Source organism: Syngnathus typhle, linkage group LG8, assembly GCF_033458585.1.
Source record: "Syngnathus typhle isolate RoL2023-S1 ecotype Sweden linkage group LG8, RoL_Styp_1.0, whole genome shotgun sequence".
In the NCBI taxonomy this organism is placed as follows: domain Eukaryota; kingdom Metazoa; phylum Chordata; class Actinopteri; order Syngnathiformes; family Syngnathidae; genus Syngnathus; species Syngnathus typhle.
In genome coordinates this window covers 14,948,917-14,975,665 of record NC_083745.1, presented here as the reverse complement: position 1 = coordinate 14,975,665, position 26,749 = coordinate 14,948,917, and the positions used below count along the sequence as shown (strand labels likewise).

General features: G+C 46.8%; 2 protein-coding genes across 11 annotated transcripts; both read left to right on the top strand.

Moving 5' to 3' along the window:
• Positions 1 to 552: 552 nt before the first annotated feature.
• Positions 553 to 17,946, top strand: apmap (adipocyte plasma membrane associated protein). 8 transcript variants are annotated; one of them, XM_061284782.1, is made up of 9 exons: positions 556 to 677; positions 1,518 to 1,634; positions 12,296 to 12,411; positions 12,489 to 12,581; positions 12,877 to 12,993; positions 13,275 to 13,449; positions 13,516 to 13,650; positions 17,050 to 17,242; positions 17,310 to 17,946. In XM_061284782.1, the coding sequence occupies exons 1-9, from the start codon at positions 586 to 588 to the stop codon at positions 17,517 to 17,519; spliced, it is 1,248 nt and encodes a 415-aa protein (XP_061140766.1). In that variant the 5' UTR covers positions 556 to 585; the 3' UTR covers positions 17,520 to 17,946. The 8 variants fall into 8 exon arrangements, with proteins under 8 accessions (XP_061140769.1, XP_061140766.1, XP_061140765.1 ...); XM_061284781.1 differs by lacking the exon at positions 556 to 677 and adding an exon at positions 684 to 999; XM_061284785.1 differs by lacking the exon at positions 1,518 to 1,634 and having other exon boundaries at positions 553 to 677.
• Positions 17,947 to 18,102: 156 nt separating this feature from the next.
• LOC133158009 (uncharacterized) lies at positions 18,103 to 25,531 on the top strand. Of its 3 annotated transcripts, XM_061284773.1 has the most exons (4): positions 18,103 to 20,831; positions 24,713 to 24,900; positions 25,108 to 25,296; positions 25,400 to 25,531. In XM_061284773.1, exon 1 carries the CDS (start codon positions 18,405 to 18,407, stop codon positions 20,034 to 20,036), a length of 1,632 nt encoding a protein of 543 aa, XP_061140757.1. In that variant the 5' UTR covers positions 18,103 to 18,404; the 3' UTR covers positions 20,037 to 20,831; positions 24,713 to 24,900; positions 25,108 to 25,296; positions 25,400 to 25,531. The 3 variants fall into 3 exon arrangements, with proteins under 3 accessions (XP_061140757.1, XP_061140755.1, XP_061140756.1); XM_061284771.1 differs by having other exon boundaries at positions 20,065 to 24,900; XM_061284772.1 differs by having other exon boundaries at positions 20,065 to 24,900; positions 24,986 to 25,296.
• The last annotated feature ends 1,218 nt before the right edge of the window (positions 25,532 to 26,749 follow it).

The window sequence follows — 26,749 nt, the reverse complement described above, 5'->3', positions numbered from 1 at the left end:
CGTGGGATAGAGAAAAACGTAATTTCGGTCTCTTTGTGTGTTGTGACATGTGGAGAGATTGACAATAAAGCTGACTTTGACTTTGACTTTGAGAATGATTGTGTGCATGTTTGTGCGCACAAATGCGTTTTGCTTGTGCCCATGCACGTGTGGGCAAGGCCAGGGTGGCCTGGTTACATAATTGACTCCTGTCCTGAGAAATTCTCCTAGTCCGTCCCTGGTGTAGTGGTATACTTGCCTGTCTTGTGTGCTGGCAACATGAGGTCGATTCCCACACACCGCAAATGAGCACTCAGAGCAAACTTTATGCATAGTTCTACGTTTTTGTTTTTTTTTGCAAATGGCGTTTTTTTTTTTTTTTATAATATCAGGAACGGAGAGCATTACTTTTTTTCTGTTGGCTGAGCAGAACTCAGCGTTTGTTTTAAAATAGTATTTTAATAAATATTTATCACAGTCCTTTTGTGTTTTGAATTATTCCAAACTATTACACCGCGCGCGTGTGTGGGAAAAAAAAAAGTTAGCGATCTAAGATGTCCGACCTTCTGCGCTTGCGCAGTGGTCTCGGTGGTCACGCACTTACCCATGATGAGAGGGCGTATAATAGAGGGTATTTGGACGGGGCCGAAGACTTCGCAGGGAAGATATCCCAGGATGCATTTCGTGTGGCTCTCACGGTAATACGTCAGTGTTGGAGTGGGGTGTGGGTTGTGTGAAGTACACAGTCGTTGCACTTCACGGAAGAGGCTCGCCTTAAGAACGTTGTGCCGTACGTCTTAGAAAGAGTATACTTGGCCAGTTTGAGAGCGTACTATGCCTTCGTCAAATTGAAGAACGGCCGGGACGAGACGAGGTGAGACTAGCTCGACCGAGCCAAACCGGCACAGAATCAACAAAGCGCTCCAGCATGAACGAGACCGCGGGCCTGCGCTACCGGAGGCAAAACAGACATGACGTCATCAGCGACCACCCAGCCGATCGCGTGCGCAAGGGCAACGGGTCAGGCGACTACACAACAATGACACCCAGTGACGTGCGCTCGGCAATTACTGTCAGACTGACACATTTATGAGCCAAACAAGAGTTAAAGGCGTACACACACACACGCACACACACACACGGTGTGCCATGATGAAATTATGTCCATTTGCGTCACCAATCGAGATATTCAAATGCAGGAGTGACTATCCACTCAAGCATGTCGATGGGTTGCTCCCAAACAGATTTGTGAACCGGAATTTGACTCCACATAAACATTTATTTGGCGTCGCCTGTGACGTGGTGACAACGCGCCATAAAGCTCTCGGGCAAGTCGTTGTTTTTTTCGAGTTCTGGGAGTGATATTTCCATTTGCATCCGCGCCAGCAGCGGCTCAACTCCATCGCCACCATTGTTGTCGTAAATGATGTCACTTGCTGTTGTCGTAACAATGCGCCGTCTTGTTGCAGTGCAGTCACTTTCTTTTGCGAGGATATGACTTCTTGTTGCGCTGGTGATGACATGGCTTCCCATTGCAGAACATATAGCGGACGTGTGTTCCGAGCAACGCTGCTGTCGGTGGGGGGCTTGCTGCTTCTGCCTCTGCTCGTCATCGTGCTCATCTTGGAGTCGCCCATCCAGCCCGATGTCCTGGTGTAAGTCCGCATGGACGGCGCAAAGGCCTTTTGACCAGCAGCGGACCCAGATAGTTTCAAAAGTGTCAACGAGCCAATGGTCTCATCTCATTTGTCTCATTCTCGGTTCGCCGCTCTTCTTCCTACCTAAGAGGAGGTAGAAGAAGCAAATGTTTTGGGCTTATGACACAATTGCTCCTCCATGTCATCATTTCACAAAGATGGCGGCTAAAGATTTGAGCCTCTCGCATGTCACAGTGATCCCCGCAAATGGCCACTTTGAGTCTCAAGTGGGACAAAAGCCCCGCTCAAGCGCCAACCCACATGAGTGTTTTTTAAGTCAGCCGAAGTTGCAAAGGTTGTAAAATGTTCCCCAGAACCGACCGGGGCCTGTACTTGTTTTTCAACACGTGCTAAACAGGACCAGTCAGCCCAACTGTTGGCAAATGTTTTGCAAACATTTGCGACCTCAAATGAAGCTTGGCAAAGTCACGCACACACGTGTTTTGCTAGCACAGTAGAAAATGTTGGCCCCTCGGTGGGGGACGGCCTTCGATTCAAAGAGCCAGACTTCCATTGGCCCTCCATTGAAGCGAGCCCGCCGAAACTCCTTCATATGGCAGCGCGATAACAACAACGGGTCTCCATCTCAAGCTCCTGACACAAAAAGATTCAAGAGTTTTTTATTCGCCATGTTTGAGCGTGCCAAACAAGGAATTTGACTTCGGTAAATCACAGCCTCTGTTCAACATTTAGGTGACTAACAACACTCAGGACATGTGAAAAATGGCAAATATTCTCAAACATCCCCTGATCTTAAACTCCCAAAAGGGCAAGGAAAAACTCAAAACTCCAGCTAGGGGAAATGAGAAACCTTGAGAAGAGACCACAGATGGGAAGGTCCCTCTTCCAGGATGACCAGGCATCAATGGATGCAGAGAGGACATATAGTACAAACAGTGTAGACAAATTCAAAAAAGGTGTGGAGAGCAGGATGTTATTGCACAGTAATGACTCTGAGACTCTAAGAAAGGTGTGAGTTCATCAGAGCAACAGCCTGGGGGAAGAAGCTGTCTCTGTGTCTGCTGGTTTTGGCGTACAGAGCTCTATAACGCCGTCCGGAGGGGAGTAGTTCAAACAGACTGCAACCTGCGTGAGAAGGGTCTGTAGAGATGTTCCTTGCACGTTTCCTGGTCCTGGACAGGTACAAGTCTTGGATAGATGAGAGGTTGATTCCAATTATCTTTTCTGCAGTCCTGATTGTCCGTTGCAGTCTGTGCTTGTCTTGTTTGGAGGCCGATCCAAACTAGACAGTGATGGAGGTGCAGAGGACAGACTGGATGATGGCAATGTAGAAGGTCTTCAGAAGCTCTCGCGGCAGGTTGAACTTCTTGAGCTGTCTCAGTAAGTACAGCCTCTGCTGGGCCTTCTTCCGGGCAGAGTCTATGTGGCCGGTCCATTTCAGGTCGCAAGAGATTGTGGTTCCCAGGAACTTGAAGGTGTCTGTGGAGAGAATAGTATTACTGCGGATAGTGAGGGGTAAAAGTGGTGAAGGGTCTCGCCTGAAGTCCACTGTCATCTCCACGGTCTTGAGCGGGTTCAGCTCCAGGTGGTTTTGGCTGCACCAGTGGACCAGCCGCTCCACTTCCTGTCTGTACGCAGTCTCATTACCGTCTTGGATCAGTCCGATGGGAGTGGTGTCGTCTGCATACTTCAGGAGCTTCACAGGAGAGTCACCTGAGAAGAAATCATTGGTGTAGAGAGAGAAGAGCAGTGGGGAGAGGACGCACCCCTGAGGGGCTCCAGTATTGGTGGTCCGGGTGTCAGATGTGATGCCCCCCAGCCTCACACGCTGTCTCCTGTTGGTCAGGAAGCTGGTGATCCACTGACAGGTGGAGGCAGGCACCGCAAGCTGGATGAGCTTCTGTTGGAGGATGTTAGGAGCGATGGTGTTGAACGCCGAGCTGAAGTCCACAAACAGGATCCTGGCATACGTTCCTGGGGTGTCCAGGTGATGCAGGATGTAACCTCTCGAAAGATTTCATGACCACAGATGTCAGTGCGACAGGTCTATACATAGTCATTCAAACCTGTGATGGCGGGCTTCTTGGCCACTGGAACGATGGTTGAGCTCTTGAAGCACGAGGGCACCTCACACAGCTCCAGAGAACGGTAGAAGATCCGATGCAAAGGTGGGCGCCAGCTGCTCAGCGCAGACTTTCAAGCAGTAAGGTAACACGTCTGGGTCCGGTGCCTTCCTGGTCTTTTGTCTCCGGAACATCTGGCGCACTTCCTCCTCGCGGATCTGGAGTGCGGGCGCGGCCTCTGCAAGAGAGAGAGTGGGTGACAGCGACGATAGAGGTGTGGACAGAGCAGTTGTGGGGAGTGGGGAGTATTTAGATTGTGCTGCAGGAAGTCCTGTTGCGTGGGAGGACCGATCAAACCTGCAGTAGAACCTGTTTAGCTGGTTAGCAAGCCTTGGGCACTCCATAGGACGGGGGGTTCGTTTCTTGTAGCCAGTGATGCTCTGCAGACCTTTCCACACTGTTGAGGGATCAGGATTGGCAGAGAGGTGTCTCTTCAGGTTCTCCCCGTAACACCTCCTGGCTTTCCTGACCTCTCGGTTCAGTGTGTTTCTGGTCTGCCTGAACAGGTCGCGGTCGGAGCTCCTGTAGGCCTCCTCCTTGACTTTGCGCAGCCTTGGAGGTCCTGCCTTGACTCCGCTGTCCACTTCCTCACAGTCCTCACCACAGGCTTAGAAGTTTTTAGTTTCTGCCTGTAGGCCGGGATCAGATGAACTAGACAGTGGTCCGAGAGTCCTAAAGCTGCATGAGCCGCAGAGTGGTATCCATCCTTGATCACGGTGTAGCAGTGGTCCAGAGTCTGTGCCCCTTTGGTGGGACACGTTACGTGCTGTCTGTATCTGGGGAGTTCATGTGCGAGGTTCGGCCTTCCAAGATCACCCAGAACAATGATTAGTGAATTTGGTAGAAGTTTCTCCATGTCTGTTACCTGGTCAGCCAGCATCTGCGTGGCTTCACTCGCACGTGCGTGTGGTGGAATGTAAACAAGTCAAGTCAGGTTTATTTGTATAGCCCTAAATCACAAGCAGTCTCAAAGGGCTTCACATAGACAGAAATTGACAATTATTCTCAAAGCATCCCCTGATCTTAAGCTCCCAAAAGGGCAAGGAAAAACTTAAAAACCCCTACTGGGGGGAAAATAAGAAACCTTGAGAAGGGACCACAGATGGAAGGATCCCCCTTTCAGGATCACCAGGTTGGAATGGATGCAGAGAGGGCACAAATGATACAACATGAACATCAATGAAATAAAAAGTGGATGTCCATGTCAGAGCAGAGGGCTGCCGAAGGAGCCCTCAATTGTCCTGGCAGTGTCTACAAGGAGGTTGAGCTGCAGTTCCCCCATCCTGAATTGACCCACGAGAATCCAGATAGCCGCTGTCAGCATGGGTGCCACCTAACCATCTCCCCGGCCGAGGAGGGGGGAGGGAGGGGGTGGAGAGGGAGAGAAAACAAACTCCAGCCGAACCGGCCACTACAGGTTAGTTAAAGGCCATGTCATAGAAATGTGTCTTTAAACGTGTCTTAAATGTTTCTACTGAGGTAGCAGTTCTAATATCCATTGGTAGGGCATTCCAAAGCTCTGGAGCCCGAATAGAAAATGCTCTAGAGCCTGCAGACATTTTCTTGGCCCTCGGTGTCACTAAAAGGGTAGCGTTTTGCGAACGAATGCTACGAGACGGAACATAAGGAACAACTAGGTCGACCAGATATGAAGGCGCTAAGCCATGCAGTGATTTATAGGTTAATAGAAGAACCTTGAAATCACATCTTAAATGGACCGGGAGCCAATGTAAGTTGGCTAGTATTGGGGTAATGTGATCAAATTTTCTTGTCCGAGAGAGCAGCCTTGCAGCAGCGTTTTGTACTAACTGTAGACTTTTGATGCGGGACTTAGGAAGACCCGATAATAGTACATTACAGTAGTCCAGGCGCGACGTGACGAATGCATGAATAATAGTTTCTGCATCACCGGTCGAGAGGATCGGACGAATCTTTGCAATATTACGAAGGTGAAAAAACGCAATTCTGGTTATATTCTTAATGTGCTTTTGAAAGGAGAGAGTTTGGTCAAATATTACCCCGAGATTAGTTACAGTATCGCTTTGAGTGATAGTACGGTTATCTATAGTTATAGCGGTTTCCTTGAATAAGTGTTGATAACTAGGGGTGTAAATCGCGGGTTTTGTCACGATACGATATAATATCGATATAAAGAACTACGATACGATATTTGCCGATATCTTAAAGCCTGCTGCGATTCATTCACGATATATCGCGATATAGTGCTCTACGATCGATTTTTTTATTTATTTTTTTAATGAAAAATATAGAACAATATCCTGATTTATAACAATTCATATGCAAAATCAACAAGGTACTGCAAACTCTTTATTTAGGAAATTACAAGAGTATTGTAGTATACAAATTGCTTACTTTGACACTGAACTTCGATGTCGTGTTTTTTCTTTAAATGTGCGGCGAGATTTCTGCTCCCTGAATATTTGATCACCGCATGGCAGGATTTACAAACTGCACGTGTCTTGTCCGTTGAGCCATCTTTTCTTTGGAATCCAAAGTGCTTCCAAACGAATGACTTGAAGCCCAAAGGGGAGCAAATTTCCTCGTCTTTTTAGACACTAGCCATAGCACCAGCCCAGGAGCCGCGTACTAGTTGTCGCCTCCCCTTTCACGTGCGTGCTCTGCTCACAACAACGCCGGGCGCACTGCTCCCGGAAAGAGGAAGCAAGCAACAATGAACTGGATTTCAAAATAAAGTCGCGTCTAATGTCCGAGGTCAAACACAGCGATATAAATCGATGTTTACCTTTAGCATCGATGCCAATAAAAAGTAGAGCATTATATCGATTAATCGATGTGTATCGATGTATCGTTACACCCCTATTGATAACGAGTTGGCCCAATTATCAACATCTCAGTTTTATCTGGGTTAAGACGAAGGAAGTTGAGAAATATCCATTGCTTGATCTCCGCAAGGCACGCCTCAAGATTACAACAATCCCGCGGATCTGTCATCGATAACGGCATATATAATTGGGTGTCATCCGCATAGCATTGAAAACTAATATTATATTTACGTATTATGTCGCCAAGCGGAATCATATAAATATTAAAAACAATTGGTCCGAGAACCGATCCCTGTGGGACACCACACGTAACATTATAGAGCTCCGAGGACGCATTGCCATGGACCACACACTGGTGCGTCCTGTTTGATAGATAGGAATGGAACCAGCCTAGTGCTGACCCTGAAATACCAACACAACTTTTAAGACGCCCTAATAAAATATCTAAGTCTACAGTGTCAAAGGCAGCACTAAGATCGAGTAGTAACAGTACAGACGAAGTGTTTGAATCCATAGCTATGAGGAGATCGTTAGTCACTTTAGCAAGTGCTGTCTCAGTAGAATGATTAGCTCTAAAACCAGACTGAAAAGTGTCATATCGATTATTGGCGACCATGTAATCAATAAGCTGCTGCGCTACTACTTTTTCAAGAAGTTTTGCTATGAATGGGAGGTTTGAAACTGGCCTATAATTACCGAGACAGTCCGGGTCAAGATTTGGTCGCTTAAGTAACGGTTTAATGATAGCGGTTTTAAAGGCCGTTGGCACTATCCCAGAGGAGACAGACAGATTGATTATATTTAAGACGGACGGTCCTAAAATTTGAAATAATTCTTTAAGTAGTTTGGCTGGAAGAGGGTCGAGTAAACATGTTGTTTGTTTAGCCGCACTAACCAATTGTGAAAGCCTTTAAAGAGACACGCTTTTAAAAGTTGAGAGGGTTGTTGCATGATCATCAGCGTTGGTAAACGGCGGGCTCGACCGAGCGATTGGAATGGTATTCTTCATCTCATCCCTAATGGATTCAATCTTTTGAGCAAAAAAATTCATGAACTCGTCAGCTGAGTGGAAGGAACTATCGGTGGTCGGCTGGCGCAGAGTCAGCTTTGCCACTGTATCAAATAGGTGTTTCAGACTATTTTTATTGAGATTAATAACTTAATATTAAAATAAAAAATAAAATAAGCGCATCTTTATATTTCAGGAGGCTATCCTGCCATGCCTGATGGAAAACCTCAAGTTTGGTTAGACGCCATCTGCGCTCATGCTTTCTACATAATTGCTTAAGCGTACGCGTTTCATCTGTGAACCACGGAGTAAGCACTCTACGGCGAGTTTTCAGACGTAACGGCGCCACAGCGTCAATGGCATTTAACAATGTCGCATTGAATTCCTTTGTAAGATTATCAATAGAGCCGGCGTATGTGAGAAATATAGCGGTTGCCGGCGACAGTATCTCAGATAGCGCAGTTGCGGTCATGGAGTTGAAATGACGGCTCCTATAATGCTGATTGCTCTCTTGTCTTTGACAAGGAACTAGAATTTCAAACTTTATTAAGTAATGATCGGACAAAACAGTAGTGTATGGCAGTACTGCTATATTTGAGGTTGCAAGTCCTCGGGATAATACCAGATCTATGGTATTTCCATTCTTATGCGTTGCTGCCTGTACGGCTTGCGTAAAACCAAACGTATCAGTTAAAGTCTGAAACGCCGAAGTAAGTGGCTCTGACGGTAAATTCATGTGGATGTTGAAATCGCCCATGATAATTATATTATCCGCATTGGTTATTAGATCAGCCATAAATTCTGAAAATTCATCCAGGAAGCCAGAGTAAGCCCCGGGTGGACGGTAAATAACAGCAAGATAAAATGACGGTAAAGCGGTGGATCGGACAGTGAGAACCTCAAATGTTTTAAATCAATAAAAAAATTGATCGAACGAGGCCTAAAACTAAGTTCGGAATTCGAGATGAGGGCGACACCCCCACCCTTTTTTCGAGGACGCGCCACATGCGAGCTCACAAAATTTGGAGGCGAGGCCTCATTAAGCGGCATCAGTTCATTAGGTTTTAACCAGGTCTCGCAGAGACCAAAAACGTTTAGATTATGTTCTGTGATCATTAACGAGAATGGCTTTCGTATGAAGCGATCTAATATTCATAAAACCAAGTTTAAGTGTAATTGGTCGATCCGGGTGCGTATCTATCGAAGGATATTTATACGAGATGCGAGTAAGATTGTGTTCTCTAGGCCTGACATCACCTCTCAAATGTTTGTTAGTGCGGTGGGATGATACGACCGTGGGAATCTGATAGTAAATATTTGTTACACGTGTAGAATTATCTGAAACCGGCACCGTTTCATCAGCAAAACCGGTCGGGGTGGAGTGATTGGATTTGTCTACTACCCCAGTAGAAAGTGCATTTATGTATACTGTAGCACTATTCAAACTATCACGCTCTAGTCTACACAAGGAGCTATGTGCATGCTGGGAGTCTAGCCTAGCGCTAGTTAACTTTATTTTAACAGACTCCAAACCCATTTTGACAGGTGGTCTAATCACCTGTGACCCGGCCTGCTCTAAAGTGACCTGTCATGTGTGGCTCAAACAGTAATCTATATTCCTAGAAAGAGTGAAGGCGCCTGCACGGTTAGGGTGAAGGCCGTCCTTCCTCAGCAGGTCGGGGCGGCCCCAGAAGGAAGGCCAGTTATCTATAAAATACAGTCCCTGCTTCTTACAGAACCCAGCCATCCATTGATTAAGGAAGACTAATCTACTAAACCTCTCATCAGTGCCTCTCCCAGGCAGGGGGCCAGAGACAAATACTCGATGCCGACTCATCTTTCTGGCGAGATCACAAGTCCTCGCTATGTTTCTCTTTGTGATCTCCGATTGCCTCATCCTAACATCATTGGAGCCGATGTGTATCACTATGTCCGAGTAGCTAGTGTTGATGGAACTACGCTGTTGACTAGACCTATTGCGAGTCAGCTCCCTAAGATTAGCTTCTATGTCGGGTGCTCTGCCCCCAGGAATACACATTACCGTGGTTGGATTTGTAAGCGTAATATTTCGGGTAATGGAGTCACCTATGACCAAAGTGCGAGGGCCAGTAGACCGAGATGACTTTGGACGGCTATGCGTCTTACCTGGCTCATCGCGATTAGCAAGCCGCTTGGGGCTAATGCTAACTGGGCTAGCGGGCTGACTACAGCCCGCGTCTGTATCCGCCACATCTACAGTTATCGCGCAATTCTGCTCTAACTGGCGGACACGTCCCTCTAGCAGGGACAACCTCTCTAAGAGAAGGGTGCAGTTGGTGCACGAAGCCGCACAAACCTCTTGATCCGCAGCCATACTTTGCGTCCGATGATCGACGGCAGACAAACGGCCACGAAGCCTCCGCTCTCCCAGGCACTCCGGCTGTGAAAAACAAGTTCGACAGTGTAATAAAAGATTCAAACTTACTTTAGAGTCAGGGAGATGAGTTCCACGCTGGAGAAAACAAAATCGTCCAAGCCTGAGATTAAACAGCCGCCATGACGATCGAGGAGAACTCCCGTGGTGAATAGAACGGCCGGCAGTTTATGAAAAGTGTTTCTAGGAGAGGGCTGCAAATCTCTTTCAACACCGTGACATCGGTACACCAACGTTCATTAATGTAGAAACAGAGACCATCTCCCTTTGATTTTCCGGAGAGCTCCGCGCTGCGATCTGCACGAGTTAACCGAAACCCTGCTAGCCCCACGGCGTGGTGGGGGGTTCGTTCGCTGAGCCACATTTCAACAAAGCACAGCGAGGCGGATCTGCTGAAGTCCGTGTTCCTTGAAGTGAGGAGCAGCAGTTCGTCCATCTTGTTCGCCAGGGAACGGACATTCGCCAGATGAATTGACGGTAGGGCAGAACGGAACCCTCTCTGCCTCAGTCTTACGAGTGCTCCGGCTCGTTTTCCGCGCCGCCGTCGTCGCGCTAGCTTGTATAGCACCGCCGCTCTGGCTAGAATCGCCGACAAACAGTCTGAATCGAAGAGAACAGGAGAGAAAATACCAGAAGAAGACTGTCCGATGTTTAACAGCGCTTCTCTGGTAAAAGTGGTCTGGGATGGAGAGCAGAGGACACAGAAAACTAGGAGTGTAAATCGCGGGTTTTGTCACGATACGATATCATATCGATACAAAGAAGTACGATACGATGTTTGCCGATATCTTAAAGCCTGCTGCGATTAATTCACGATATATCACGATATAGTGCTCTACGATCGATTTTTTTTTTTTTAATAAAAAATATAGAACAATATCCTGATTTATAACAATTCATACGCAAAATCAACAAGGTACTGCAAACTCTTTATTTAGGAAATTACAAGAGTATTGTAGTATACAAAGTGCTTATTTTAACACTGAACTTTGATGTCGTGTTTTTTCTTTAAATGTGCGGCGCGATTTGTGGCCCCTGAATATTTGATCACCATGGCAGGATTTACAAACTGCACGTGTCTTGTCCGTTGCGCCATCTTTTCTTTGGAATCCAAAGTGCTTCCAAACGTATGACTTGAAGCCTAAAGGGGAGCAAATTTCCTCGTCCTTTTGGACACTAGCCATAGCACCAGCCCAGGAGCCGCGTACTAGTTATCGACTCCCCTTTCACGTGCCTGCTCTGCTCACAACACAACAACGCCGCGCGCACTTCTCCCGGAAAGAGGAAGCAAGCAACAATGAACTGGATTTCAAAATAAAGTTGCGTCTAATGTCTGAGGTCAAACACGGCAATATAAATCGATGTTTACGTTTAGCATCGATGCCAATAAATCGTAGAGCATTATATCGATTAATCGATGTGTATCGATGAATCGTTACACCCCTACAGAAAACACTCAAAATAAGACAAAGAAACAGAGAGCGACTCACAGTGGCTGCCATCCGCGGCGCCATCATATGACGTCACGCGCCCATCAAGGCGGTGGCCATGTTGGCCGCTCTTTCTCGACTTGCTAATCGCTGTGCGGGGGTGCCCGGAGAACCCAAGAGCCCAACTTGTTCCGTGAGCGCCAAAGCCTAAACCGTCAAATCATCTGTTTCAAAGTAACGGAAATTCCAGCGATCCAATCCAACCTTCCAAAATCAAACGTCAAAAAGGTTTGGGAAAGTGATAAAGACGAGTCGTCGCGGTGTCAAAACCAACATCAAATGACTCAACTCGTTTCACTGCTGATTGTCCAACTTTGCGAGTGTGTCACAAGTAAGCCATCTCTGTGCAAAGCCAACCAACAAAACGTGCAAACAGGTGCGGTCATTTTAGAAAAGCACCAACGCCATCGTTGGGCAATCTTCCCAAAGATGATCGCGTCAAGAAGTAACGCCTTCTTCCACAACGTCGCTTGCTCAGTGCACCGTCACTCCCTCCCATGTCACTATGGCTACATTTTTGCTTCAACATAAAGAATTACCAAATTAACAACAAGAAAAGTCATAGAAGGAAAAACTTTTTTTTCAGTGACCCTGAACGTAAACGTAAAAGTTTGATCCGATGATTGGACAAACAAATCCACTCTTGAGACATTTGAGGCCCCAAATTGGCACACTTCATTGTGCGACGGTTCGTATCGGTTTTTGGTTGCTTGTCAAGAAAACGGCGAGGACACAACAGTTTGATTGGGGGCAAGTCTCCTCACTGCGCCTTCCCACCGTGCTTCAGAATGGCTACTGACGATGTCATCCGTCCCATAGTCTGAAGGAGCCGCCGGCCATGTCGGGCTGTTGGGAAGCAAACGCCAAACTGCGTCTCGCTCACCGACTCTACGAAGACGCCGTTGCCGGACCGGAGTCAATCGCCAACATCGGAGGTGCAGACCCCGCATATCGCAATGTTGGATGCTAAGATAACTTGACGCTTGCTAATGCCGCGTGCGTGTGCATCCAGACGTTTTTTATAGCGGAACAGCTGATGGCAGGATTGTAAAGATGATTGGTCGAAGGATTCACACGGTGGCCAGATTGGGAAAACCTCCTTGTGGTGAGCCAAAGCATCACAATGACTGGAAAAGAAAAGCAGTTTTTAAAATTAATCGGAAACTGGTGCTTCTCTATCCAAATCAAGACATTTCCAAGTTTTCAGAGAAAGTCTGTTTGCACTTGCATTTGCTTTGAGTCTGGAAAACCGGAGCCCATTTTCAAGAGAGAGGTCACACACCAAATCAGTAATTGCATCAGATGCAAATTTTGGAACAAATAATACTTCTGAAAGATACAAGTAGTGAAATGCAAAAGCTGTTAATTCTTATCTTGTGATTTTGGGTGTGTGCGTGCAGAGTCCGCGCAGTACGAGGTGACCTGCGGGAGGCCCCTGGGTATACGAGTGGGACCCAACGGGACTTTATTTGTAGCAGACGCTTACCTGGGTGTCTTTGAGGTCAACCCCACAACAGGTGAGCTGCCCGATGGCGTCAAATATCTTTGTTGTCAATTGTGGTGGTTGTCATCTTATGCCGATGTGTTCCCACACGTGACTCAAGTTTAGCAAACAAAACGGCCCTCACTGAACTGGGTCCAAGGCTGGTCATCTTATGCCGATGTGTTCCCACACGTGACTCAAGTTTAGCAAACAAAACGGCCCTCACTGAACTGGGTCCAAGGCGGGTGTGATTAGTCCAGTGCTAGAAGCGGCGGCAAGTGAGCAGCCGCGCTGTTTTTGTTGTTTTTTTCCCAGGCGAGTCCACTCGGCTGGTGGCGGGTGGCCAGGAGGTGGGCGGCAGGAAGTTGCTGTTTATCAACGACCTGGCGGTGACGCAGGATGGCAAGAAGGTGTACTTCACCAGCTCCAGCAGCAGGTGGCAGCGCAGAAACTACCTTCACCTCATCATGGAGGCCAGCGCTGATGGGCGGTATGGCAAAAGGCTGTCGACGGGCTTTGAGCGCACCTGACCTGACGCGCTGCTTCTTGCCGTCAGTGTGCTGGAGTATGACACGGAGAGCGGAGAACTGAGCGTGGTCATGGACAACCTGCGATTTCCCAACGGTATCCAGTTGCTTCCCGACGAGGAGTCCGTCCTGGTGGCAGAGACCACCGTAGCCCGAATACGTAGGTACGGCGAGTCGGAGTCAGTTGGGATGGGCTCCAGCACTCCCGCAACCCCGGTCAGGACGTACAGGCTGTACAGAAAACTGACAAATAGATGAATTCCATTATTGGCGAGGAAAAAAAAAATCAGATAAGCCACGTTTTGGCCAATGAATTGGAAAGCAGTCGGTGTGAATTGGCCGTTAGTCTCAGAGGAGCCGCCATCACTTTTGGAGAGACCACTGGCATTTCCATTTCCATTACCGTATTGGCCCGAATATAAGACGATGTTTTTTGCATTGAAATAAGACTGAAAAAGTGGGGGTTGTCCTACATTAGGTGTCTCGACATTATACCCATTCACTTGTGCGCAGCGGTAAGTTAAAGGTTGCTGGTATCGACTGAGTATGTTGCTGTGATCGTGTGTGTCTTTGACACAAAGTGAGTATATACATTTGTATACATCATATATACATTGTTACTACTGTCCACTGTTGTGCCGTTTGTCCGATCGCGGTTTGCTTCGTGTGCGTGCAGTTTGATTGACAGGTCCGGCGCGCTCCTTTAAGTTTGCCTTGCATCGTACACGCATGACTACAGCCCGTTACGCAGCTGCATGGCGTATAACGGTCGCCAGCAAATGTATTTTGCAGAGATGGGACAAGTCAGACATGTGCAAGTCTGAAGTGAGTCTCAAGTCTTAACCTTCAAGTCTCAAGTAAGTCCCAAGTCATTTTTTTCTTGGGCAAGTCAAGTCAAATCAAGTCCTTAAATAGGTCAAGTCCAAGTCAAGTCCTCAAATAGGTCAAGTCCAAGTCAAGTCACCTTATTATTAAGTAACTTTAAGTAACCATCATTGTCCAATGTGTCTAACCTGTTTAAAAAATACGACAATAATTTGGATTTTCACTGTAATTACTGATATTCAGTAAAATACACCATGGAATCAAACAAAAAATAAATTACCTCATACAATGATTGACAGCTAAATCTAAACAAATGAAGTTCAAAGTTCAAAGTCAGCTTTATTGTCAATCCCTTCATATGTCAGACACACAAAGAAACCGAAATTCCGTTTCCTCCATCCCACGGTGACGAGACACAGTACACGATAAACATACAAGTAGACGACACAAAATAAAAACAAGAAGGCACAAACAATAAATAATAAATAAATAAAATGAGTGATGAATAAATAATAAACAAATAACCCAATAAATAAGAGGAGCAAAACGCCTGCCGACAGTGTCTGACACATTTGAGTTGCAAATATGAAAAAATAATCTGAAAAAAATCTGAACGAAGAAACACATTAAAGAGCATTAGAAACATTTTATGTTTTATCTGTAACATCTAGAGACACCAGAGCTCTATAAACTTCAAACGGACAAAGTCGTCTGGCTGTCAGAAATGTTCTGTTGCATATCTTGCACTGTGCTGTCCGTCTTTTGCCGTCATAAAGGTAATTACTAGGGGTGTAAATCGCGGGTTTTGTCAGAATACGATATCATATCAATACAAAGAACCACGATACGATATTTGCCGATATCTTAAACCCTGCTGTGATTCATTCCCGATACATCACGATATAGTGCTCTACGATCGATACATATATATTTTTTTTTAATTAAAAAATATAGAACAATATCCTGATTTATAACAATTCATACGCAAAATCAACAAGGTACTGCAAACTCTTTATTTAGGAAATTACAAGAGTATTGTAGTATACAAAGTGCTTATTTTAACACTTAACTTTGATGTCGTGTTTTTTCTTTAAATGTGCGGCGAGATTTGTGCTCCCTGAATATTTGATCACCCCATGGCAGGATTTACAAACTGCACGTGTCTTGTCCGTTGAGTCATCTTTTCTTTGGAATCCAAAGTGCTTCCAAAGAACGACTTGAAGCCTAAAGAGAGCCAATTTCCTCATCTTTTTGGACACTAGCCATAGCACCAGCCCAGGACTCGCGTACTAGTTGTCGACTCCCCTTTCACGTGCCTGCTCTGCTCACAACACAACACGCCGCTCACTGCTCCCGGAAAGAGGAAGCAAGCAACAATGAACTGGATTTCAAAATAAAGTCGCGTCTAATGTCCGAGGTCAAACACGGCGATATAAATCGACGTTTACATTTATTATCGATGCCAATAAATCGTAGAGCCTTATATCGATTAATCGATGTGTATCGATGAATCGTTACACCCCTAGTAATTACGATAGCCAAAGGTACCGCTCCCGCTGACATGTTTGCGCATGTCTGATATAAAGGGGCGTGATTCTCCAATAAACACGTTAGGTAGGTAGAGAGGGCACAACTGATTCTCAGCCCGTGCTCCTACCGTGTTATTGATATTACTTTTTTAAATGTATTATTAATTTTATATTCAAACTGAAAACATAAACTAAATAACACGGAAGTCATTCAAGTCATCGTGTCTCAAGTCAAGTCCCGAGTCTTTAACTTCCAAGCCCAAGTCGAGTCTCAAGTTTTTTTTTATTTTTGTCAAGTCAAGTCACAAGTGATCAAAACAGCGACTCGAGTCGACTGGAGTCCCCATCTCTGGTATTTTGTCTCGATGACTTATGTTTGGTGTGTTGCCGAGAGTATTTTATTGGTTATTTAGTACAGTCAAACCTCAGTTTTCGACCCCAATCCGTTCGAGAAGGGAATCGTTCGAAGTTCCCATTACAAATAATGGAGAAAAGATTAATCCGTTCCAAGACTACCAAAAACGCTTTTTTAAAGCATTTTTTCATTTGCGCATTTTTGTCCTATCACGCAACTGCACCGCGCTGGTCGCATTATTGTGACAGAGCCATTGTTTCAAGACTACAGTTACAGTTAGACTCCAGATATTAAGATGTGATAAACAGTTTTTGAAAGATTTGAATGAGGCAAAATAACATGCTTTTTCTCTTGAATATATTGGTATAATCATTTGTTTCAGATAATTTTCTGTATAAAAATTTAATTTGGTGTTCAAAAAGTCTTTTTTCAAACTTGAGTCTTGAAAAAGCGGGGGTCGTCTTATAATCAAGGTCGTCTTGTATTCGGGCCAATATGGTAGGTCTCATATTGCAAACAAGACATGTTGCCATTCGATTTGACCAGAAACCTAATTTTTGACTCCAAAGAAGGGAGATGATCCTTGGTCATTCTTGGTCATTGTGTTTTCTAATTTCTTTGATGGTCGCCTCAGCAGTCCGCATACTCGTTGGTATCCGGGTTTGTACGCACTCCACCAAAAGTGAATTTCCTTTTGAACAAACGGCACCTGTGCTATTGAAATGCAGAGTTTCAAATGCAAATTCAAGCCAGTCCCAATGGTAAAATTAGCACCTTAAGAAGTCCAGTCATGTAACCCAAGTCCCTCATCTCTGGCACGCGCCCAGCTAACTCACTCTTGAATTTTGCGACAGGGTCCACGTGGCAGGACTAAACAAGGGCGGCATGGACACGTTTGTGGACAATCTTCCCGGTTTCCCTGACAACATCCGGCCCAGCTCGAGCGGTGGCTACTGGGTGGCTATGTCCGCCGTGCGCCCCAATCCTGGATTCTCAATGTTGGACTTCCTGTCCCAGAGACCCTGGATAAAGAAGTTACTTTTCAAGGTATACACCACCATGCAGACAAACCAACAAGCGCTTGCGCGTGACAAGCTTTGTCTCCGCCTCCCAGCTCTTCAGCCAGGACGCCATGATGAAGTTCGTCCCTCGTTACAGCCTGGTGGCCGAGCTACACGACGGCGGCATCTGCTCACGAAGCTTCCACGACCCCAACGGACTGGTTGTGGCGTACGTGAGCGAAGCGCACGAACATGACGGGAGCCTTTACTTGGGCTCCTTCCGATCACCTTACCTCGCAAAACTGGACCTGAGCCTCGTGTAATGGTCGTGTCCATCGAGCCCATCCGTCCTTTGTTGCCTGGGATCACATCATCAATCTTTCTATTTATACTTATCCACTCGTCTTCCTTCCATCCCTTTTAATTTCCTCACTTGTCCACTCACCTTCCTTCCATCCCTTTTAATTTCCTCATTCCATGCTCCCTTTAGTCTTGATATTGCATGCGAATCTAAAAACGCTGTTCGGCTTAAGTGAAGAAAAGTGTGTAAAATTAGAGTAAATAATTATCTGGCCTACCCACAGCAGAGGATGTGACGGGGCTGGGTTTCAATTCACCGTCAAAATCAAACCTTGTGAACCTCCGTCCAAAGCAAATTGTTGCGTTTTTCACCATGGAGCAGAAAAAGTGAGAAAATGTCAACGGTGGGAGATCTAATTAGTTTGGATTGAATAAAACAAAATAAATTTCTGCAGACTTCTTTGCTTTCATTTAGCTTCGTTGCTTTTAGCATTAGCAGTCCGTAGGCCACCGAGAGGAATTGAGTCGAACATGACAGACCCCATAACAGACTCCATTCTGGCAACGGGAGACAGCTTTTACTTTTCAAAATAAAACTTTACGTCTTCAAAATAAAACTTTACATGTAGCCCACTGTAGTTTGTCCTCTTACCAGCAAATGAAATGTTCTGGACAGGGTTCTGCAGAGTTAGTGTTACGCTTGGATCGCGAACTAGCAAGAGTCATTACACACTGCATGCAGAGCCCGTTTGCCTTTGGGACGTCATCATCAAGAATTGTGAGTATGCATTTGGTCGCAAAGGCCGCACATTGTTGTCTTCTTTGGCAAAAGGAAGCTTTAAGACATCACAAAGGTGTCAAACACTCACAGCGAGAGCATCTGCCAACAATTTGGCAACAGCCCAACAATGGAGATGGACAACTACTCCATCAAGGCGGACGTCATCCTCCCAATGGTGCAGAAATACTTTGAACGCATCCAGCCAGCTCAGTGGAGCATGCTGGCCACAGGGACCATCGACTCAGCCACACAGGTCATCCTAGCAGACATGTGCACGGACATCACGCAGAAACTCTGCACCGACACCATCAGAGTCATCACCCCAGAGTTTAAGCAGCGCGTTCAGAGTGCAGAAAAGAAAAGAATGAAGCTCAAAGTGGAAGGCGGACTGAGCACCGCTTTCGCTTTGGCGTTCATTGTCCCGGAGCAGCCCAGTAAGAGCTCCCAAAAGCTGGACTCCCTCTTCAAGAGGGAGATCTCTCAGAGGGTCAATCGCATTTTGGCGGCAGCAACCACCACAGACAGCAAGCTAGTGCCGCATGTCTACAGCCTGGGAACCTTCACCAAGATAGCAGTTCTGGCCAAGATGGTGTTGCAGGCCTGTGGTGTGCTTAAGGTTTACCTGAGCAAGATGGCCATATACACAAAGTCTTTCAGACCATGTTGTGAGCAAAAAAATAGACACCAACTGCCCTTTGATTCCAAGTGCGTTGATGCGTGTGTATTCAACCAGGAAGAAACTACAGAGGTGCTGAAACAAATTCTCTGCAAATGGACTGACAACAAGGACGAGTCCCTCTCACTCAGGACAAATCGCAAATCAAAGAAAACGGCGGCTGAAATTGTGGAGACCATCATGAACAACCTGCACTACCCTGAAACCTTGGAGGAGTGGCGCAGTCGCTCTTCTATGCCTCACTTCAATCTGGGGCTGATCAAGGATCAACTCTGCGAGTTCTTTGAATCCTGCGCGTCACCCAACAGCAGCAATGAATCTGCTCGCAAACGCAACTTTTTGAACTTTAGCCAAGAGAGGTTTAACGAGTTGTCCTTTGAGCTGCAAAAGCTCCGGTGTCGCTGCATGCGGATCCGCTGGGACGAAGCGATTTGCCTGCCTGGCAGCGTCCTGCAGACCCCCGAGGCTGACAAAGAGTTGCGCTTCCAGGGAGTCCGCTCAGGTCTCGAGTACGTGTTCCACAAAGTGGCGCTACCAGCCGGAGATACTAGCATAGATGTGGACACGTTGCGACACAAAGCTGACAAGTTCTCACGAGACCTGGGAGATGAAATCTACCGTTACATGACCACCAACCGAACAGCGGTCCAGTCAGCTGCAGCGTGGAGGCGCTTCTCAGAGCTGCTCATCTTGGAGGTGGATGAGGAAAAACCGGAGAACATCCAGATCCTGCATAAGATGGTGGAGGACACCTCTACAAAGTTTGTGCAGCATCTACTCCTCTGGCTCAAGTTGGAGCCGGTGACGAGACGGAACCACACCAATGAAGTCTGCTGTTGCTTGAACGACATAGACGTGCTGGTGACTGGCACCTTGATTCCGCAAAAACTTCCGCTAGCAGGTCTACTGGACAGGGACGGACCTTGGCCAAAAACCCCGCCCGAGAACGAGGACTTAAGCAACGAGCTCAGTTATTCCCAGCGGTTGGCTTGGGCTTCCTCACACCAGCCCTTGGGTAATGAGGAGAAGTTGGTCGACAGCGGAACCCCCGGGCCACCACATGGGCAAGAATTTGTTGTGTAGAATATGCAGCTAGAATTTTTTTGCAAGAAGAACGCGTCAATTCTTCACATTACTAAACAGAGACATGAAAACAAAATCATATAGGCAACATAAATATACAACTGTGTTGGTATTTAATCAGAAGAGCAAGTCCGTTCTGGCAGGAGCCATTAAGATGTCAAGGTATGCAGTGTTCATGAAGACGTCAGGAGATTCAGGCACTGTTCAAACTAGGAGCAAGGACGTTTGTTACCCTGCCAAGTCCAACAGGAAAATCCATCCATCCATTTTCTGTACCGGTGCTGCTGGAGCCTATCCCAGCCATCATCGGGCAGGAGGCGGGGGACACCCTGAACTGGTTGCCAGCCAATTGCAGGGCACACAGAGACGAACAACCATCCGCACTCACACCTAGGGGCTATTTGGAGTGCTCAATTGGCCTACCAAGCATGGTTTGGGATGTGGGAGGAAACCCACATGGACATGGGGAGAACATGCAAACTCCACACAGGGAGGGCTGGAGGTGGAATCGAACCAGCACCCTCCTAACTGTGTGGCGGACGTGCTAACCAGTGCGCCACCGAGCTGCCCTAGTCCAACAGGAAAATCTTTTCTACAAACGCATCATGTACCGTAATTTTCCATGTATAATACGCCCCCATGCATAATACGCACCCTAAAAATGGCATGTCGATGCTGGAAAAAAGCCTGTACCCATGTATAATACGCACCCAAATTTTGACTCTTAAGTCCGTAAACATAAAATTATTTCAGAAAAAAGACAATATTTGGGAACAACCGGATGTTATTCTGCCGGTCAGTATCACTGCGCATGCGCTAGTAAACTCGATAGCGGAGAAATGTTTCAGATTTGTGTAGGGTACATTGTGACAGCAAACGAGCAGGTGATCGAGCAAGCGTCTGATACGAGAGCATTGTGTTCATATGGAGCGTGTTTGAAGTGAACAGCAGAGAAGAAAGGAACAAGGCAAAGTGTTGTGAAATAAAATATTACCTGTAATACGCATTTTGTTATTTGCTGATTGAAACTGCTAATTAAACTGTGAATTGGAACTAATAGGTAGAGAACTGAACTCTCGCTCTTTATATACTAGCTGACGTGTCTTGCGCATCCGTTCTGCGCATCGGATCCATAGTGCGCATGCGCAGTTATACTGCCTCCGTATGATATCCGGTCTGCGATGGAGATTAAAAAACAAACAATATTTGACAATAACACACCATCAAGGATTGCACCATCGCATCAAACAATGTGTCGTCAATTGTGAATTTTACTGACTAAGTGTGTTGGGCAGAATGGCTGAATGCGATGCGCGATTGACGTGTCTTGGGGATCCGTTCTGCGCTTTCTGTCATGGCGGCCTCCGTATGATATCCGGTCTGCAATGGAGATTAAAAAACAAACAATATTTGACAATAACAAACCATCCTGGATTGCACCATCGCATCAAACGATGTATCGTCAATTATGAATTTTACTGACTGTGTGTTGGCCAGGATGGCTGAATGCGATGCGCGATTGACAACAAACAAGAAGAAAGGTGATTTCAAGTTTTATTTCGAGGGAGATTTTCCTATAAAATTGTTGTACCCATGCATAATGCGCACCCCAGATTTTAGGACAATAAATTAGTTACATTTTGCACATTATGCATGGAAAATCACAGTAGTAGCAAGAACAATGCAGGAAGAGCTGTCAGAATCCAAGGGTTGGTTCATTGGTAAATATCACCGTCTCATTGCTTTTCTTCAAAATGACAGTTGCATTGTCAAATAATCGATTGCATAGCACACAATGACATAATGAAGTGATTGTGTGCTAAAAAGCCTTGTGACCTCATCACTATGTGGTCACAAAAACCATAAGTTGTTGTCAACTCTGTTGCTCTTATGAAAAGCTTTGTGATGTCACAAAGGTGTCAAAGCACTTGCAGGAGCCCGAGCAGCTGCCAATACTTTGGCGACAGACAAGTCAACAACAGCCCAACAATGGAGATGGAGAATCACTGCATCAAGGCGGAGGTCATCCTCCCGTTGGTGCAGAAATACTTTGAGTGCATCCAGCCAGCGCAGTGGAGCATGCTGGCCACAGGGACCATTGACTCAGCCACGCAGGTCATCCTGGCGGACATGTGCACGGACATCACGCAGAAACTCTGTGCCGACACCATTCGAGTCATCATCCCAGAGTTTAAGCAGCGTATTCAGAGTGCCGAGAAGAAAAGAATGAGGCTCAAAGTGGAAGGGGGATTGAGCACCGCCTTTGCCTCGGCACTCAGTGTCCCGGAGCAGCGCAGCAAGAGCTCCCAAAAGCTGGATTCCCTCTTCAAGAGGGAGATCTCGCAGAGAGTCAATGACACCTTGTCATCAGCCACCAACACAGCCAGCCAGCTGGTGCCACTTATTTACATCCCGGGCACCTTCACCAAGATAGAGGTTCTGGCTAAGATGGTGCAACTAGCCTGTGGTGCACTTAAGGTTTACCTGAGCAAGATGTACACAATGTGCTTCCGCCCGTGCTGGCGCCAAAAGAGCAGACAGGAACCTCCCTGTGACTCAAGGGGTGGGAACATGTGCATTTTCAACCGTGAAGAAACCACAGAGACGGTGATGAACATTCTACGCAAATGGACCGACAGCGAGGACAAGTCAGTCAGGACCGATCGCAATCTCAAGAAAACAGCAGCAGAAATTGTAACAACCATCATCAACGAACTGCACTACCCTGAATCATTGGAGGAGGGACGCAGTCGCTCTTCTATGCCTCACTTCAATCTTGGGCTGATCAAGGATCAACTCTGCGAGTTCTTTGAAACCTGCGCGTCACCCAACAGCAGCAATGAATTTGCTCGCAAACGCAACTTTTTGAACTTTTGCCAAAAGAAGTTTGACCAGCTGACATTTGAACTGGAAAAGGTTCGTTGTCGATGCATGCGGATGCGCAGGGAAAAAGAGGAGTCCCGAAGAGGAACTCCAGCACCGGATGGTGATAATCTGCTCAGCTTCCAGGGAATCCAGCCAGGTCTTGAGGATGTTTTCCACAAGGTGGCACTACCGCCCCAGGGTGTCAGCATAGACGTGGACGAGATACGACTCGAAGCCGACAAGTTCTCAATAGACCTGGCAGATAAAATCTACCATTTCATGACCACCAATCGCACCACGATTCAGTCAGACGCTGTGTGGAGGCGCTTCTCAGAGCCGCTCATCCTGGAGGTGGATGAGGAAAAACCGGAGAACATCCAAGTCTTGCATAAAATGGTGGAGGACACCTCTACAAAGTTTGTGCAGCAACTGCTCCTCTGGCTCAAAATGGAGCCAGTGACGAGGGAGAACCACGCCGATGAGGTCTACGGTTGCTTGAACGACATCGACACGCTCATTATGGGGACAGTGATGCCACAAACAAAGGAGGACGTCGACTCGGACAACACTAAGTCCGAAAGCCCACCAGACACGCAGGAAGGGAGCATCACCACGGAAAGCAGGATCAGCCAAAATGCATTGGAGACGCACAGCGCACAAGCAAAGACTCCAGCCTCCGGGGTGGTACGTGTAGCTTGGCCGTCGCCGCTCCGCCCGCCTTCTGCGGAGGAGAAGCGTTTGCACAGGCCCACAATGGCTTCCCAGCCAAAAAGTTCATCCTCAGAAGTTACGCCAGGCCGATCGGCCTCTGTTCTGGAGGAGATGGTTACGTCGCTCATGGCGGTGCTTGTCGTCCAGCTGCTAACGCGCATCCAAAAAAAACATAAGAAAGTCGTTCTCTCTCGCGACACACTGCCGATTATCCATCGTCTGTCAAAGATGGTACTGGAGGACCCAAGCTTGTGCGTCATCACAGAGGCCAACATTTACAGCATCAACAAGGTGATGAAGGCTGTCGTCAAGGAGATCCTGCGAGAGTTCGACTGCATGCGCGAGCTGCCGGAGGCTTTTCTGTCTAACGAGCTGAGTTTTGACAACACCCTCCTCAAGCTACTGATGGTGAACTTAGAAACCCTGAAAGTCCGCCGGCAACGCAGGACACGCAAGTTATTTTCTGCTGTGCGCAGGCTTTTCCGACAGACCTTATGTATGCGCGCCTCTACTAGCAAGACAGAAATCCTGGCGCATGATGAAACAGCTTCCGAGGCCAGTCTCGGCGTTTAAGGAAGACGACATCATGGTCAACTGCGGAACCAAAACTGAGACATGAAGTCTTCACAAACACACCAAAGTGCAATCATGAGGGAAGGCTGCAATAGCTCTGGCACTCCGTGGTCTTTATGTACTTAGCAATATACTACTTTTGTTTGTCCATGTTAAGGTCTGTCTAAATTTCGGGACCCAGAGAGTGCCCCACAATTGGCCTTGAGTAACAGTCTTTGGCGTGGTTTTTTTATGATTTGAACAAAGACTAAGAAAAACAACACAGAGACGATTTGGACGGCGGTACATTCGTGTACATTGACAAATGTTATTCCTCTGGGGAAAAAAAGTCTCCACTCGTCCTGTATATGAGGATTCTCTCTGAACCCCAAGCAATGTCGGGAGAAATCTGTGTGAAAGGAATCCTTTGCTCAGTTTTTGGGTGTTGGTTCTCAAAAGGTGTCTGCTAAGACACGTGAGCTTGATGAGCCATTATGGAGAACATGTGAAGAAAGTCTGATTGGTTGTCACACCAACCTGTACCACAGGTTTGGCCTGTGACTCCTGAGCGCTCCACCTGATTCCTCAGCAGGGCGTCACCTGCTGGTCTCGACACCGCTGTCGCTATAAGACCAAGCATCCTCCCTCCACCCGGCATCAGTCAACAACATGGACAAATTGTTTGAGAGCGAGACGGGCCAGAAGGTTATGGTCAACATGATTAAAGAGAAAGCAGGTAAGTGAACATTCCTACATTGCTCTCTACAACTTGAGCTTGAAAGCACAATGGTGGGTCTTTATGTGGGACAAATCCATTTCAGGTTGACAATAGGACTCTTGGTTCGCTGCATCAACACAGTAACACATCGTCAAATGTGTGTTGTTTTCAATGAAACAAGAGCAGAGGGGCTGACGCGAAACAAGTCAACTGCTTCTTTTGCAGGGGATTTTGCAGAGGAATGCCTATCCAAGCTTGGAGGAGGAGGAGGGGCGGAAAGTCAGGAGGACAAAAAAGGTTTCGACGTGGGGGACGTACTACAGATGGTCGGTGGGAGGAAGGAGGACAAGAAAGGTTTTGACATGACTGATGTCCTGTCCATGGCTGGTGGGAAGCAGGAGGACAGTGGAGCAGGTAAGTTGTCAAGTGTGAATTAGAAAAACAAGGCTGTGCCCGGTCTTCGCTGTGAATGCTACACATGACGTCCAACTCTAACTTTTCATTTTTTTTGTCGCAGGAATTGGGAAAGCTCTGAGTGGACTGTTTGACTAGAAAAGCGCAGACCTCAAGCTCCTCCACAACTTGTTAAAAGGGCAACTGTATGTGTACAACTGTCATTCCATGAAATAAAGCGACAAAAGCCATGTCACTCTGCTTACATTTTTGGGCTGGCTGGTGAAAAGCCTGCTAATACAACCGTGTTGTTTTTTGCTAAAGCAAAGAAAACCAGTTGCTTGTGGTTTCAGCTTTCAACATGGAAACCGCACACACACACCCAAATAGACGTAGCTTGTGTTGACATTCTGTGCACACCCTGCCACCTTGATTATAACTTAAAAATAGACTCAGGCAGCAATTATCAGACATCACACACACGGCATCACTGCATGCGCCGCATTGTAGCTGACTGAGTGGAAAAAAGCAACTGGCGTTTCCCATGGCAGAAAGTCAGTCCTTTGTCGACAAAGGCAGAATTCTCCGCTCTCTCTTTTAGCGCCGGCTCTCCACATCAACTTTCAAGCTCCACATCGGGGGGCTGAGCTGCTCAAGGTTGTAGTGCCTCACCATTGAAGCAAGCAGCGCAAATATAATTGCACCGATATCCTTCAATAAAAACAAGATCTGCAAACATGCCACCGGTATGCCGGAGCAATAGCTTCGCTCTAGTAAAGACGCATCCCCCCCAGAAAACGCTGGAAAACGTCAAGAGTGGGTTGCCGAACCAACATGAAATGTTCAAACGTGGTGCAAAGGTGGAAATGAAAGAAAACTGTCATTGCCAACCGAAACATGTTCAACCTAAAATGTGTTGACCATAAAGATTGTATCTTTGTTCATGAAGATCTTGTTCACAACGTGCAATGATGTTCTGTGCTGATTCAAACCGGCCAACTCCACATTTAGAAATTGGTTCAAAACAGCTGTTGGACCCAGCTTGAGAAAAATGCTTTTCCACAACTCACTTCAGTCTTTGGTGTCGAGTACAAAGGTGAATGTGTCGTCTTTTCTGGGTCATGGTTTTTAAATGTGCACATTGCCAAGGCCCACCCACCCTTTCTTGCGGGCCAATCATGTGACTTCCAACTCAAACACAAGCGTGTTTGTTCTGCCTTTCAGGTGAGTCAGACGCACACGCACACTTGGCGAGCGACAGGTGGAACCTGCCCGTCCGGTACGGTCAGGGCCACTTCCCGGTGCAGCCATAAGAGAAAGGTGGCAAAGCGAGTCGCGCTCAGTGACCTGACCTCGCCTAATACACGCACACACTCACCGACGTCGAAGATGGACAAAATGGCTGAGATGTTTGGAGATCATGTGGGTAAGTAGAGAACGTGATGATGCTTCTTACGTTGGCCTCCTCCATTTT

Excerpts from the sequence above, each read along its gene's own strand:
- apmap (XM_061284782.1), top strand. The coding sequence starts at position 586 with ATGATGAGAGGGCGTATAATAGAGGGTATTTGGACGGGGCCGAAGACT. Across the intron at positions 12,412-12,488 it reads GTCAATCGCCAACATCGGAG|ACGTTTTTTATAGCGGAACA; the intron begins GTGCAGACCCCG and ends GTGTGCATCCAG. Across the intron at positions 12,994-13,274 it reads TGAGGTCAACCCCACAACAG|GCGAGTCCACTCGGCTGGTG; the intron begins GTGAGCTGCCCG and ends TTTTTTTCCCAG.
- LOC133158009 (XM_061284771.1), top strand. The coding sequence starts at position 21,927 with ATGAAAAGCTTTGTGATGTCACAAAGGTGTCAAAGCACTTGCAGGAGC.